We start from the raw sequence: 16,491 nt of genomic DNA on the forward strand, positions 1-16,491 counted from the left end.
ACCAGAGTCTTCCTCGGACTGAGGCGGAGCCACGAGCGCAAACTTGGTGTGATAGCGCGCCTTCTGCTTCTCGTTGAGCATGTTCCACTGCGACGCGAGCAGCTCCTCAATCTCCTCGGCAGAGGCGTCCGGGTGCTCAGCAACCACCTGCGGGCACAGGAAGGGGTAGGAAGAACCACAGGCACACTCATCTCCGCATCCTGGAACCACGTCCCAGAAGAGCTCCAAAGGAAAGCGGCGTCTACCTGACGTCGTAACCCACTGAAATCGGGGCTGGTGGGAGTGAGTCAACTGTATCTGTATAAACACAGGAAATGATAAATGACGAAAGAGAAGAGTGCACTTTCCCTACATCAGCCGACGACGGGCGCCTTACGACTTCCCAGCGCCCTGCAGAAGCCGGCAGCAGGGTCGCAGAGCACTCCGGCCCTGCAGGGCCCCAGGGAGCCCCTTCCCAAGGCCTCCAGGAGCCCCCACCCGCACTGTGCACCCCGGGCGGGGAGGAGGCCCCACCGCCCGGTGACGAGGGGTGAGGCGAGTGGGCAGGGCCACAGCCCCTCCACCCCGCGGGCCCCGCTCTGCTCCTCAGAGGTTCCGTGCATGTCTGTGCGCCCCATGCTGAGGACCACACGAGAGGCCACTCACTGCAGCCAGAGCAGCCCCAGCCCACCTGGTACGGACGCTCAGGAGCCGAGAACTGACTCCACACTGGTAAACACTGACACTGACCAGGGTGTCCCTGGCAGGCCGACGCTTAGGCCTCACCATAGGTCAGTGAAGCAACGACCGTTCACTCTGCCCACGGGCTCACGAGGATGCCACCCCACACAGCTGCCACAGGAGTGACGGCATCGGTCAAGCTGGTGCCAGTCTGCTACCCCCGCCGCCCCGCACCCCCCCCTGCTGTGGGGCCCAGCCACGCAAGAAGGGGTCACCATGCCAGCCTCACCAAACACGGGTGCTCATGAAAACTACCGGCAACGGGCCTGAAGTGTGGTGCGCGCTCCACGGTGACCACCGCCCTGCTGGAATAAACTACCTCAGACACACAAGAATGTGCAAAACCAGCAGTCACGACCTCCCCAGTGAGCCAGCCGCGTGGGGCAGGGTGGGCCAGGCCGGGAGCGCAGCAGATGGAGTCTGAGAGCAGGGTGAGGAGGGAGCCACTGGGCAGAGCCCAGCCCGGGCCACATGCCCGCAGTGGGGAGGCAGGCAGGGAAGGCAGTAGTCGTCCCGGAGGAAGACCTCCACAGCCGGTCAAGACCAAGTTCAGCGGAAGCGACTCCAGAAGACGCCTCAGGAAGGGCTCAACCACACACTGACGGGCTCAGGGAACCGAACGGCTGCCGACAAGCTCGATGGGAGGCGGCACCACTGGCCTGCCCTCGCCGCCCGAGGAGCAGCAGCAGAGCACACAGCCCGCCGCCCCTACCCTCAGCCTCCTCCCAGCCCGCTCTGCCCCCCAGGCCCTGCCCTCTCTGCTCCCTCCAGACCTTCTAGAGGAAGGAGGGCGCCCCCCATGAGCATCTCAGGCCAGGGAGCCTCCCTGAGGGTCTCACCCCCGGAGCCGAGGAGCCCATCGGCCCCTGAGACAGTGCCCACCCGCCCTCCGAGGCTCCTGCCCGCGCACGTCCCCCCACTGCAGAGGCCAGCGGGCGGCTTCAGGGCGCCCCTTCCGGCGAGGCTCGGCCCCCTGCTGCCTGGGTCCCTGCACGGTCAGCAGGGCAGAGCACTCCCTGGCCCTCTTCAGCACCCAGAGGGCAACAAGGGCGGGGTCTGCAGCTCGTGTCCCCTCGCCCAGCCCCTCCATCACAGTCATGGAAACCTTCCCCTCCTTGGAAAAAGGAAACATGGAAAGCCAGGTACCCACAAGCCCACAGCACAACTCGAGACCCCAGAAGTCCCTTGGAGAGGCTCTCCCGTCCTCAGCCTCCACACACGTGTACCCTGGAGAGCCTCCTGCTGTCTCAGACTCGAAAAAATGCTCCAGGGGCCCCCAAGACTTCGTGTCCAGGGCGTGGAGGGCCTCCGCCCTGGCCTGGGGATCACCTGCTGGGGGGCTGGCCTCCTGCTGTGATGGCACCCCCCCCCACCCCCGCCACACACACACACACACACACACACATCTACTGGAGAGACCACCGGCAAGAAACGGAGGCCCCACGGGCACCAGGATGTGGCACCTTGGGGAGGGTTCTCGGCCCCAGTCCAGCCCTCAGGTGACGCAGCCCCACCAAGCTGACATCTTAAAGCGACCTCACGAGAGACGCTGAGGTGGAACCGCCTGGCCAAGCTGCTCCTGAAGTCCCAACCCACAGCCTCTGAGGTCATCAGTGCAGGTGGTTGTTTTAGGCCACTGCGCTCAGAGGTGACCTGTTACAAAGCAGCAGGCACCCAACACAAATGTGCACCCAAAGAACCGAGACAGAGGCACTGCCACCTCTAAAGCAGCTGTAAAATCCAGGGCAGATAGAGTGGGAAAAGATCCTTTAAAAATCAGAAACTGTGCTGAAAACATCTGCTAATAAAACTGCTCCTGGGGACTCGCAGGTGGCCCAGAGGTTCAGAACCCGCCTTCCAATGCAGGGGGCAGGGGCTCAGGCCCCGGCCTGGGTGCTGAGGCCCCGCAGGCCACAGGGCAACTAAGCCCGAGCAGCACAACTACTGAGCGTGCGCCAGAGACGCCCGCGCACAACTCAGGCCCCACATGGCCAAACAAGCAGATCAAAGCGCCACGGACACTGGCGCCCTAAGCCAACGTTCCTCGCGGGAGGCCTGGAAGCCACATGCGGGTGCCGCCCAGCTGCTGGGGGCCACGCCCCTGGCCTGGTCCCGGCAGAAGCCTTGGCCCCGTGGACCCTCGTCCTGCACGCTCCTGTCCCTGGCCTCAGGGGGAGCTGGACTCCAGGAGGAGCCAGGGCTGCACGGCCAACCCTAGCCTGCTGCACAAAGACTACTGGGCACAGCGTGTAACAAGGAACGAAAACCACTGCAAGGAGCACGGCCTCTTCTTCACCTGCAAGAAGAAAGTTGGAAATTGCTTTTTTAAAAGAGCAGCAAGTGGCGACCAGATGTCCTTAATGGGCACAGTGACTCCAGAAAAGGAGACTCCACCCACTCCATTCCTCCAGGGCCGGCCACTGGTTCATTAACCACCAAACAAAAACCACCCTGGGGTGCACGGCCACTCTCCACAGGAAAAGAGCACCTAGAAAAGCCAGATCCTTCTACACGCTGGAGTCAGCAGTTTGGTGCATTCAAGACCAGTGTCACTTACTACAGAAGCAGCACAGCACACCTGCAGGAACAGGCAAGCACCATGCTGACAGCACCAGGCCCTCAGAGCCGGGCCAGCCCCGCGCCCGCAGGAGGGCAGGCCTGCGGGCCCCACCCGGCAGAGGCAGGGCCAGGCGGGCGTCTGGGTCTGCTGCAGGCCTGACTGTGGCCGCGCACCTGCAGTCTGGGGTAAGCGTGCACTAGGGTGCCCACAGCAAAGCTCTGGAGGGATGCTCAGACCAGAGAGGCTGTGCAGGGAGCTGCAGGGCTCCCTTACAGGAGCTGCAGGGCTGTACCCATCAGCACCTGCTGGAGTGGTCAGCCTGCTTGCTCTCAGCACATACCTTAGTGCTAGAAGGGTTGACTAAGAGCAATTTGGGTCCCCACAGCAAAAAGGGTGTCCTCTGGAAAGCGGCCCGAGGTCTCCCTCATAAACTCAGACGAGTGCACGTTCTAGGGAGATGCAGACTGGGAAGCGGCGCAAGCGCGGCTGGGGGGCAGGCTGTCACGGCGGCACTGCCTGGCACCTGAGCAGGCACAGGTCTGGATACGCCCAGCCTCTGTGGACAGATGCGGGAGGCAGGGAGCGGGCAGCGGGCGAGCGTGCTACACTTTCACACTTCGGCGATGGGATCTGAGGGTCCCTATCCTGGACGTGCAGCAAGGCTGCCTTCACGACTGAGGAACACTGCAGGAGTGGACCACAGCCTGCCGGGCCTGCCAGAACGTCTTACAGCTCTGAACATCGTGCTAGGGCGAAATTTCTCTAGGGCAAATTTCCCTAGGGGTGAAATTTTAAGACAAAAAGAACGTGCATCTTCAGTCTCACTAGATATTGCCGAATTTCTCTTGAAACTAGACGTAAGCAATGACCCTCCACAGCCGTGCACATGGGTTCCCACTGCAGCCCCGGGCCCTTGGCCACAGAGGTGCTGGCTGTGCGGTGGCCGTGATGTGTGGTCCCTGCCGCCTCAGGCTCAGCAGCCGGTCAGCTCACTGGCACCTGGGGTCTCCTATGACCTGCTCTTCTCAAAGCCTCTCCCCTTCCTCCTCCAGGACTGTCCTGAGCTCTGCACACGCAGCTCTCGTTTCATTTTAACAACGTTCCTTTCCAGTTTGTGAACTGTTTGGCTGAAGAAGCCCTCCCTCTCCTAGACTGACAGAACTCTCCTCCTGGAGCCACTGAATTCTGAAGTCCGCAGTGTGGGCCAGCACCGGTCCTGAGCGGGAGACCCACTGCTGGCAGTAGGAGCGCTTCCTCTGTGCAGGGCCAGTCCTCAGGCCGAGCTTCCCTTCCAACGTGGCTATGCTAGCACCTGCTTAAAAAGGCAGACACTCCTGCTGGGAGCTTCCCCGGAGGACACTGGACTTAGGAGAGGGGGATGACAACTTTAGCTTCAGGACAGTGAGCCTTCCCATTAATCTCCACTTAGGTCGGCTGAAACATCAGTCGTTTTTCTCCAAAGTCATATCTATTTTGTTACCTTCCCTCCTTGCGGCCTCACGGACACGACCCCGTGATGCTCCAGCTCCCCGGTGCTGGGCTGCTCCGCGTCACTGTCTCCCCCAGGGCCGGGGGCTCTGCCGAGGGCCTCCTCTTGCTGCTCGGCCATGCTTCCACTGCATTTAACACCAGTGGTGGCACAAGGGCACCCTGCCTCGTTCACGATCCGAGAAGGCGCTTCTGAAGTATCCTCAACCGTCATGATGCTAACTGTTTCTGAAAATCACCCCTCAGCAGACCCTGTCTACTCCTGCCTGCTAACTTTGTATCAAAAAGCAATCACGACTAAGGACCTCCCCAGGGGTCCAGGGGTGAGGAGTCAATGCTCTCACTGCCAACCACTCAGGTTCAACCCCTGGTCACGGAACTAAGACCACAAAAGCCACACGGCGTGACCAAAAAAAAGCAATGACTTTTATCAAATGTTTTTTCTCCACCTACTGAGGTGATTATTTAACCTGCAATGACGAATCATAACAGGCGTTCTAATATCACACCTGCCTTGCAATCCTGAGAAGAGTCCCACCAACCCACTCATTTCAAGTAACAGCAAAGAACCAACGATACCGGCCTGAGCCCTTAAAGTGGAATCGAGACTTGACGATGTCCAAATAAGCTCAGTTCACTCTACAATAAGTGATTAAGAAAACTAGTCAATGGAGAAGGAAATGGCACCCCACTCTAGTACTTTTGCCTAGAAAATCCCATGGACGGAGGAGCCTGGTAGGCTGCAGTCCATGGGGTCACAAAGAGTCGGACACGACTGAGCGACTTCCCTTTCACTTTTCACTTTCATGCATTGGAGAAGGAAATGGCAACCCACTCCAGTGTTCTTGCCTGGAGAATTCCAGGGACGGGGGAGCCTGGTGGGCTGCCGTCTATGGGGTCGCACAGAGTCAGACACGACTGAAGCGACTTAGCAGCAGCAGCTTGCCTTTAAAAAATTATGAAGATGGAGGATAAGTCAGTTATTGCCAGAGGGTAGAGATGGTCACATATAGGACAAGATTAAAGGGGTAGCATGATGGAGATCTTTTGTGGTGATGGAGTAGGTCTGTATCTTAATAGTGGTAATGGTTACACAAAGCTATTTACGTGACAAAAATTACATAGCGCTATATACACACTTTCTATCAATGTAAATATCCCGGTTTTGATATTTACGTAACGTGTGAACTGTGGGAACTGGGTAAAGGATCCACTAGACCTCTCTATACCACCTTTGCAACTTTCTGTGAATTTTAACTGTTCAAAATAAAAAGTGCTTTTTAAACATAAATAATACTGATGGTGAGTGGATCTGAGAACTTTTCAGACTGCTATAAGAATCTATTAATTGACCTCTTTGCAAGATACACCCGTGAATATTTCTATGCTTGGTAACTGAAAATCTTGCCCAAGACACCTCTTTGGCAAAATTCTAGGCGTATTTCCTCCGTGCTTATGCTGACATAGCTTATAAAGAAATAAAAAACATAAACCGTTAAAAAAAAAGAAAACTAGTCAAATGTTTAGCCACTGACAGCAGGCTGCCCTTCACACACCACAGCAGCAGGTGCCAACACGCTCAGGCCCATGGCAGCATTAGGTTCCGTAAATCCAATCTCGCACCACCTCTTGGAGGCTTCTGGGCTGCCTCCTGGGGAAGGCACTAACCTGGGCTGGAGGTCAGGGTGAGGACAAGCTTCTAGCAAAGAGCAGCCCACCTCCCACTGTCCCTGGACCTTCCCACCATAGTCAGGAGGAATATTCTAGAGCACAAAGGCAAGGATCTCTGCCCCCAAGGGTTGCACTGGCTTCCCCCTAATGACACTTGCCCCTGAGACCCGCGTGTACAGAGGCGCACTATGGCCTGGCCGACAGTGCTGGGGGCCGGGGCCGGGGCCGGGGCTGGGTGCTGAAAGGACGGGCCTCACAGGCAGACCCCCGCATTTAGCACAACCCCTTAGAGCCATCCCTACACCGACCTCGTCCCTGTGCTTCTGACAGAAGACCAGGAACTGGGACGCCGCATCGCCCCTCCGGCTCCTCGGGGTGGAGGCCGCAGCCTTCTTCCTGCCGGGGGGAGATCCCGCGCCCCTCCTGGAGTCGGCCTCGGCCACCTTCTGCGGTGTAGCCCGCCCCGGCCCCGGGTCGCCGGGGAGGTTCTCGGTGGAGCTGGACAGCTTGGCCCTCCTTCTCCTCTTGACAGGCGCGCCCTCCTCCCCCGAGGACTTAGGGCTGTCTGCAGCTTCTTCCTCGACTCCTGAGGGCTCTGCTGCTTCTCCCAGCGACTCTACAGCCACGCCCGCCTCCTTGGCCACGTGGGGGTTGAGGCGGAGCTGGTCCCCCACGTAGAGGAAGGTGAACTTGGCTTTCCGCTCCTCCACCGCCATGCGTGCGGCGGCCTCTGCCTGAACGAGGCCCATTTCCCACTGGGCCCTCAACTTCCCTGAAATGGGTTTCAACAGCTGCAAAGAAAACATGAGACACATGTAAGTTTCATCAAACAAACATTAAAGATTAACTCACTTTAAAGAAGGATACTTTTAGAATTTCAGGTAAATTTAGAAACCAAAAACTATAAAAACCAATTAACTTGAAGGTTTTAGAGTTCAGACCAGTATAACTGTTTCTTGAAATTAGAAATCAATTGCAATTACAACAAATACTTATATATAATATCATATATAGATGTGTGTGTCTGTGTGTGTGTGTGTGTGTGTGTGTGTGCACGTACATAAAGGAAAACAAAACTTAGAAAAACTATCTCTGGGAGTCATCAGGATAAACCATGCGTCTAAACAAAGTTGCCGTACTGTGTAACACAGCGCGCTGGGCAAAGAGAGCAGTGACAGACATAAGAGGCCATTACAGTGTTTCAAGCAACCACAAGTTCAAAACAAGATAAATAATTAAGAATAAAAATAAAAGTTTCGTCTAAAATTGTACTTAAGGAACATCTGTCACCTTAATTTTCTCAGCTTTCGTGGGTGCCTGCTTGGCACTTTCCTGGCATAATTTTTCAAACTGTCCTTCTCCTTCAAAAGCTACAAGGCTCTTCTCAAATATCCAAGCTCTTTCTGGGGCATCACCAAAGAACTGTACGTGATACTGGCGTGCACTCTTTTTCTGACCTAGTTTTTAAAATAAAATGTTAGAACTTGAAAGTTAGAATTTGGGATGAAATTAGGCAAATCTATTAATAATTACTGATATCAAGTTAGGAGTGGCTTTGAAGTCATTTCACTTGGTGCTGTTAGAATCCATTAACCACAAAATAAATCCTTTTTTTTCCCGACCACACTCTATAGCAAAAGGGGAAATGCGTTCGGGAGACTCAGGGCTCAAAGCTGGCCAGGAAAGACCCCTGACCAGGTTCACAACTCATCTCCCTCCAAGAGCCACCGAAGAAGACACTCCATCAGTCAGAGTAGAGAGGACACCAGCCAGGAGGCCGGGCAGCCGTGAGTTCAAATCCCAGCCCCCCGCCCTCACCACGCTGGGGGCTGGGGCAGCTCAAGGCCACGAAGTGCCCCCAGATGCTGAAGAAGCCACACCCCCGGCCCCTGTCCCCTCACACAGGACACTGGACACGAGGCAGCAAAGCGCACTCCCCAGGGAACCAGCACACCACAGGAAACCCTTCCCGTGTTGTCTTTGCCCCAAAAGCTGGAGACTCCCTCAACCAGGCGACCACTAGCCAGCCAGCGCCTCTAAGACAAGCCAACAGCTCCCCCTACGGGCCGCAGGCAGCTGACTGCCGTCCTCTGGAAGAAGGCCCAGCGCAGGCACCCCAGACCCAGAGGAGCCTCTAACAGAGTCCAAAGCACACAGAAGCCAACAGTCTCTGCAGGGCCACAGACACCACACCAGGAGGAGGTGGCGCTCGACAGAGAAGAACTCGAGTTTGCTGTCAGAAGAAAAGAACGAGAGAGAAAGCGCCATTTGATATTTAACAATACCACCATGAAAATAAATAACTGGCCTTCCAAAGAGAAAAACAGAGAAACTCATCAGAGAATTTACCAAACACAGGAACACGTGTCAGAACTAACCCCTCCCAGCACCTCACCCAACACCCAGGTCCGGGCACATCTTTGGGACAGTCGAGCTGCTGAGGGAGGGAGAGGCAGTTCCATGTTCATGAAATGACAGAGAACAGCAACTCTGGATGCTTGAAGGAAATGCAGTAATACCTTCAAAATTCTGAGAACTACGTTCAACATAAAATCCCACACCCAGTCAGACCAAAACTCGAGTGTGACGACAGCTGCACCCTTTGAGCCCAGGATCTCAAAGCGACCTCCACCCCTTCCTCAGGATGCCAAAAACCACGCTGCAGCAAAACAGGAGAACTGACTGAGAAAGAGCACAGCGTGGAGCCCAGAAACGATCGGTAACCAAGGAAAGCATCTCACGGAGTCTCAGGTGCCTGCCGGCCAGTGACAGTAAAACAGGGGGAAGTGGGGCCCGTTAGCGCGAGGAAGGGGAGAGAGAAGGGGAGAGAGGCCGAGCGGAGGAAGAGGGGAACGGCCGCACGGGCTCTCCACGGAAGAAGAAGGCAGGCGAACACGAGATCCAAGCGGCAGAGGGGAGGCGGGACTCGCACAGAGCGGCCCATTTTTACCCCCAATCAGGGAAACTCACCACATGACAGGATGAGTTTTAAAGACAGAAGAATAAATACTTGAAAAAATTTAAGCTAAATGGCAATGAACTATACAATTTCACAAGAAATGCAATAGTTATCTCCAAAAAAAGACAAAAGGTTGTACAAGAAATAAAATGCAATTACCGAACACAGCTGTTTTTCACTGAATGATATTTACATGGTCAAAATTAAATGAACACTTATGTTTGATGTAATAAAAATAGTGAGTTAATTATATGGGAAGAATGGAAGGGAAAGAAACAGGAAATGATTGAAGAGATCAATCTTCATTTACCATAACAGAAAGTCAACAGAAAATATCTAATGATAAAAGAGTAGCTAAAACCAAAAGAAAATGTTTAAAGAGTTAAAAATAATGACTTCTGGGGGGGCAGGGGACTATTTTTCACTATTAATCTCTCAGGACAATTTGACTTGTTTATAAGTGTGTATACCTCTTTTGATTTTAATACAGCTAAGATTCAAAACTATGTCAAAAGATTTGTGACTTCTTCCATTATTTTAGTATTTCAAAAGACCTCTTGATCATGAAAATGAATATAGATATATGCCATAGCATTTGCAGAATTAAGAAAAATGTTATAGTATATATGATGAAATAATATGAACGCACATAATTTTTTAAAATAAATAGCTAAAGACAGTAAAAATGCTCCTTACATGTCAGCTAGAAAAAAAAAAAATCAGAGAATATGACAGGCTGATCCCAAGCTTATAAAATTAACATTTTTTAAGTTCTTTTCTGCTCAGAAATGTCATAACAAACATAACCCAACTTTCTCTTATTTTTAAGGTTTTTTCTAAGCCATCTGAATTTCATTTTGGTCCAAATTGAGAGGAGAATCCCTTACTCTCTTTGACCACCATAACTAACCAACTGCCCCACCACCCGTTAGCAACCTTGGATTTTCATCCTGTGTAAGTTGGAGGAAAACATTGTTCACTAAGGCCCCACCCGCCCTCTGTCCTGAGAGAAGCTGGCCTCCACCACGAGCTCGGGCAGTTTAATGTTGTGCTGAGTTCGCTTCCTCCCCATCACGGCCCATCAGGCGCAACGTGGACCCTGAACCTGGGCGAGACCGAGCAGACCAGAGTCTGCTCCATGGGAAACAAAGGACAAGGGTGGCCAGGCCCACATTTCCTGGTTCAGTCCCTTGGGGGTCACCGGAACCCCAGAACAGGTCAAGTAGAAACTGACAAAAACTCAAATAGGAAAGGGCACGTCCACCACCACAGCGGGAAACCCTAACTCACCTCTCTTCCTAGTTGACAGAACAAGCAGAAAGGAACAATCACAATATCAACTCAGAAGGTGAGAAAGTCAGATTATCTGTAGTATTTTCAGAAAATGCTGGAATTTACAAATACAGCAATGAGGGCTCCTTTCTATATAACACAGAAAAGGCAAGAATAAGAGCCTCCACACAGAGAAGAGGCGGACCTGACGCCCCAGTGTCTGCAGGGAGACCAGCAGGACCCAGGTACACCAGGGAGACCGTAACGTTCCCAGGCTCAAGAGAATCCAGTCTTCTTAGGTGTAATACCCAAAACACCAATCATCTCCTGATTCCAACCTAGAGGGTCAGGCCTCAGAGCTGCTGGCTTGTCCACGCATGCCCTGGAAGACAGTCACCAAGACAAGTTCTGCTGCTACAAATGACAAAAACGCGGTTAGATTTGCAAAGGAAATCTGAACTCTCGAAACAGCTGTGCTCTCTTCCGCACACAGATTCTACTTCAGTTTTTACAGCTCAAGTGTGGGCTTCCCTGGTGGCTCAGTGGTAAAGAATCCCCCTGCCAACGTAAGAGACACAGGTTCAATCCCTGATCTGGGAAGATCCCACATGCTGTGCGGCAACTAAGCCCAGGCACCATAACTACTGAGCCTGTGCTCTGAGCCCACGCGCTGCAACTCCTGAGCCTGGGCCTCCAAGCCCGTGCGCCACTGCAGTGAGAAGCCCGCATGCTGCCACCAGAGAGGAGCCCCGCCTCCCCACGCCTGGGGAGACGCCTGAGCAGCAAGAAGACCCAGCACTGCCAAAAATAAATGAATACAATTATTTTTTAAAAAAAGCTTAAATGCGTTGCTACCGATTCAGGTTCAAGTACTCCTGTAATCCCAAGTATGATAAGTAAAAAGCAGCACATACAGAAAGAGAAAATCGGGGGTGGGAATCAGGAGCAGGCTGAGGGAGTTCCACCTTACAGGAATCAAAAGGCCTTGCTTCCCAAGCCCCTGCTCGGCCAGCTCTGCACCCGAAGCCACCCTCCTCCACGCCGTCTTCCCAGCAAGGACTCCTGAGCCTCAGGCCCGCCATCCCAGGTGCTGCAGAGGGAGGGGGACAGCGTGCCAGCAGACCCGCATCACCCTCCGTCCTCTGCCTTCCAGGCCTGGGACACAACCAGAACCCAGACCTGGGCGGCCACACACCACTCGCTACTAAAAGGACCCAGGCTTCCTCCGAGGAATAGCTGGTTCAAGGACCGGGGCAAAGAAAGTGTAAAGGGAGCCCACAGTGTGGTTAGTGTTTACACACGTAAGAAAGCGCTCCAAGACAGATGGAACCAGGGCAGGAGCACACAGCTGAAAGGGCCCCGTGGGCTCCCAGGGGCCACATCTGGAACAACGGGAGCATTAAAGAGGGTGAAGACTGCAACATTCAATATCTAAGGAATCTCTTAGGAGGGAGCTCACCTTCACAGGAAAGCGCCAGCTCCTTAACCATGAAAAGAGGATAAAATGGAAAGCAGCATTCAGCAGACCAGTGGATCCTCAGGGAGGACCAAACCTCAGAGGAAGGCAGTCAGGGAGCCGGGCCCCGAGTGCAGCACTGGTCAGCTACCAAGACAGTGGCCAGAGCCCACTGGACACCCTGGTCCACACCTCGTGGGCGGGAGCCACGGCATAGGCCAGCCCCACAGTCTCACAGGTTCCTCTAACCCCTTCACTTTCCAAAGGTCATCTGATTCCCCTTGCAACTCATCCTGGCTCTCAGCCTTCTGAGATGCTTTCCAAACGCACACTGTCAGTCCTCTGAAGCTGACCTGTGCTGACCAAGGCTGCCTCCCCTGCAACCCAAGACAGTTCCTAGTGAAGCACACTGTTGGACTGAACCCCTTCTTTCAAGAAGGTCTCAGTGAAGGGCCAAGTCTGGGCCCTACCTGCATGGTGTTCGCCTGACTCTGTGGGCCTGAGTCTGCTCACAAGGCCAGGGCTGGGGGTCTGCTCTCGCCTACAGGGGCTGGGAAGGCACCCTGACTCAACCTCAGGGTGAAAAAAAGATCAAGTACATGGCCACACTGGAGCTTCCCAGGAGATCTAAGCAAGGCCCCAAGAGACGAAGGGTCAGTTACTGATGGGCCACTTTCTCACATGCAGGCGGGGTACTGGCCTTGTTCCAGGAGGACTCCCACTGACAAGTCAGGGTGAAGTGTCAGGATGGGTACAGCACCCACTCAGATGAGCTGGCAAAGGGGAATGTATTTATATACAAAAGAGAGAGAGAGAGCAGGTGAAACAAAGCATTTAAGGGTTGGCAAGTCTAGCTGAGAGTGGATGACATCCACAGCACTGTTCCACTCTGAACAGTGGGCTTGAAAAACTTCTAAATGGAAAAAAAATAATAATAAACAAAATATTTCACATGAAAAACAAGACAAGACAGAATCCAACTGTAACCACTTGGCATTAGGAAAGTTGGGGGGATACCTGGCAACATAAATATTGGAAGTTGGCACAAAATTATTAAAATTAAATCACCAAACACAAGGATTGTGCAGGGGAAATAACTGCGCAAACAGCAATGTTTTCAGGAAGAAGCCCAGAGGTGACCAGGGGAGAGGGGGTAGACACAATACAAACTCTGGCTTTAAAAGTTAAAAAAAAAAAAAGAGGATGATGATAACATCTGAGAGCTCACTATCTCTGGGCTAAGACCTTTCCCCAAAAGTAGTGTTATCATCACCTTTGTCTTTCATACTCAGGAAAGACACCCTAATCATCTCTGGAGCTTAATGACACTGCATAGCAGCTTACTACAGGCTGAGCCGGGCCCCGGCAGCCAACTCTCCAGAGTCTGCACCTCAACCAGGAGGACATGGCTGCCGTTCCTTAAGCAAACGTGCAGAAGTGCTGAGCCGGAGCACGCACACCAGTGGAGGTGTGTCAGTCTCACTCAGAGACGCTGCTCTCAGTTCAGTTCAGTCCAGTCGTGGCTGACTCTTTTCGACCCCACAGACTGCAGCACATCAGGTCTCCCTGTCCATCACCAACTCCCAGAGCTTGCTCAAACTCATGTCCACTGAGTCGGTGATGCCATCCAACATCTCATCCTCTGTGGTCCCCTTCTCCTCCTGTCTTCAATCTTTCCCAGCATCAGGGTCTTTTCCAATGAGTCAGTTCTTTGCATCAGGTGGCCAAAGTATTAGAGCTTCATCTTCAGTATCAGTCCTTCCAATGAATATTCAGGGTTGATTTCCTTTAGGATGGACTGGTTGGATCTCCTTGCAATCCAAGGGACTCTCAAGAGTCTTCTTCAACACCACAGTTCAAAAGCATCGATTCTTCGGTGATCAGCTTTCTTTATAGTCCAACCCTCACATCCATACATGACCACTGGAAAAACCATAGCCTTGACTAGACGGACCTTTGTCGGTAAAGTAATGTCTCTGCTTTTTAGTATGCTGTCTAGGTTTGTCATAGCTTTTCTTCCAAGGAACAAGTGTCTTTTTTTAATTTCATGGCTGCAGTCACCATCTGCAGTGATTCTGGAGCCCCTCAAAAATAAAGTCTCTCACTGCCTCCACTGTTTCCCCATCTATTTGCCATGAAGTGATGAAGCTGCTGCAGACTATAGAAATGACTCAACCCTAAACCGGGGGACCGTGTAATGAAGTTAATTAAGCCCTGCAACTGGAACAGAGAGACATGGAAAGACGCCTTCAGTTAGTACGGTCTGAGACACTGAGAGGCTGAAATGAGGCAGAAACCCAGTGCTAAAGAGGCCCCCGAGAGACTGCACGTGATGCGCTCTGCAGACAAGCGGTGTGGAGTCGCGGGGCCCGGAGGCTTTGCCTGGGCCACCTGGAGCTGGGAGGGAGGGCTGCCACCGAGACAGAAGGCCCACCCCGACCACAGCAGGGCAGCCTGGCTTCTGCCTCAACTGGTATTTCTGTCGTACTCTGACCAAATCCAGAGGCCTCTGCGGTGCATCCTGGGGCCCTGGAAGCCCTGACAGGGACTCCCTGATGCTGGCAAGCTGAGGAAGCAACACATCCTGCACCAAGTCAGAACCGGAACCAGCCCGCCGGCTCCTCCCCAGCCCCGCCGTCCGGCACACCTGCACCACACATATGTGTGCCGGGGTCTCAGGACACAGGAGGGCCTCTCAGCCCCGTCTGTGCCTCCCAAGTCTGCCTGCCAGGGGGCACCGCTGTACCCCACTCCCAGCAGCAAGGCCCCGGCAAGGCTCAGGCCTCCAGCCAGAGGCCAAGAGGGGCCACTGGGGCAGGCCCCACCCCGCCTGCCCACACCTCTGGAGGGCACAGCCACCTGGGCGCCAACGTGGTCAGCTCCAGCCCTGCATCACCACATCTCACCTTCCTCACACCAAACTCAAAGTTTACTCTAGAAGAACTGTTTATGAGACACTCAAACCACTCGATTTTGTTTTTTTTCCCTCCAAAACCACATGAGATCTTACGTTTCATTGTCCAATTATTATTTCAGCATGTGCTCTAATCTGTATCATGACACATTACGTTCTTCATACTAGCTCTACCTTCTCTGATTTATAACTCCAGTTTCATGACACCAAACATGATTATTTCTAGTCTTTTTTCCTTTTTCCCACCTAATAAAATAAACTGGGACATTTTTTAAACTAAAATACAATATAAAATACTAATTTCTGAAAATCATGCTGACATAAGTAATTACTATATATCTAAATAATAATAAATTATCATAAAACCTGAAAAGCAAATGACAAGGCAAAAACCATTCTCTTTTAATACTAATTCAATCAGATAAAGTACATACTAAGTTGGATATAAAAATAAAAAAATATGTCACGTCTGAATCACTAACTTCAAAGTTGCAAAATGAACCACAAAAAAAGTGTTAACAATCCAACCCACCTCCACCAACAAGCCGACTGAAATGGTGTATGAATGGCCAATAAGCGTGTGAGATGACGCTCCCGTCACTAGTCACTAGGGAGATGCACATGCACACCACAGACAGCGCCAAAGCACAGCGGGGCCACCAGGGTCCGGGGTGGGCCCTGAGGACGCGCCACCTCACGGGACAGAGTTCCAGCTCTACAGAGGAAGCGGACTCTGGGCACCGGTGGCGGGGACCACTGCACAGCAGTGTGGATGTATTTCATACCACTCGTTGAGCGCTCGGTTAAGATGGTAAATCTTATGTTTGTGCATTAAAGCACAATAAAAAAGGGGGAAATAAAGAACCACAGTAGGGCTGTTGAAGGAAGAGGAAGAAAGAAGTTGGGAGATGAGAACAATGAAGTGCAGAAGACAAGACGGAAAAGCAGCCCCCAGTATGCCCCCCATGGTACCTTTCAGTCTGGTGTGGCTGTGCAGGAGCGGGTCGGCAGAGACCATGCAGGGCCACCACGGGTAGCCAGACACCTTGGACCACACCAGGTCCCCGACATCGTACTTCAGCAGCTGGCCTTTGTCTCTGCTGCTATTCGGACAGGATTCTCTCTTAACTGGAATCTGAAAATGAACATGAGATACATTGAGTACCTAGCCCTAAATCCAGCTTCCTATCCACAGAAGACCAAGGGTGAGTCAGACCAGGGATTCCATACACACACGTGCACACACACACCTAAACGGAAGTGAGCCTGCCCACACGGCTCCCTCACGGTTTTTAGGTAACAGCCCTGACAGCACCTCATCAAAGCCGTTCCTCTCCTGCCCTCGGTTAAAAGGTCAGCAAGTGCCTGGCACACAGAGGAGCCCACATCACAAAAGTCTCGCAGAAACCCTGTTCCTTGGCCTGGGGGGAGGCCTTCAGTGGAGCTTTATT

The 16,491-nt window shown here is 52.9% G+C and overlaps 1 protein-coding gene across 7 annotated transcripts in view; it reads right to left on the reverse strand.

The window, feature by feature from the left end:
- The window catches only part of NSD2 (nuclear receptor binding SET domain protein 2), a 79,317-nt gene that overhangs the window by 26,330 nt on the left and 36,496 nt on the right, over positions 1 to 16,491 (reverse strand). For all 7 annotated transcript variants that reach the window (XM_027545331.1, XM_027545327.1, XM_027545333.1 and 4 more), the window contains 4 exons: positions 16,013 to 16,175; positions 7,730 to 7,896; positions 6,748 to 7,230; positions 3 to 147 (listed from right to left, as the gene is read on the reverse strand). In XM_027545331.1, coding sequence (XP_027401132.1) covers positions 3 to 147; positions 6,748 to 7,230; positions 7,730 to 7,896; positions 16,013 to 16,175 — 958 coding nt within the window. The remainder of the gene's footprint in view (positions 1 to 2; positions 148 to 6,747; positions 7,231 to 7,729; positions 7,897 to 16,012; positions 16,176 to 16,491) is intronic.

Source organism: Bos indicus x Bos taurus, chromosome 6 (assembly GCF_003369695.1).
Source record: "Bos indicus x Bos taurus breed Angus x Brahman F1 hybrid chromosome 6, Bos_hybrid_MaternalHap_v2.0, whole genome shotgun sequence".
Lineage (NCBI taxonomy): Eukaryota > Metazoa > Chordata > Mammalia > Artiodactyla > Bovidae > Bos > Bos indicus x Bos taurus.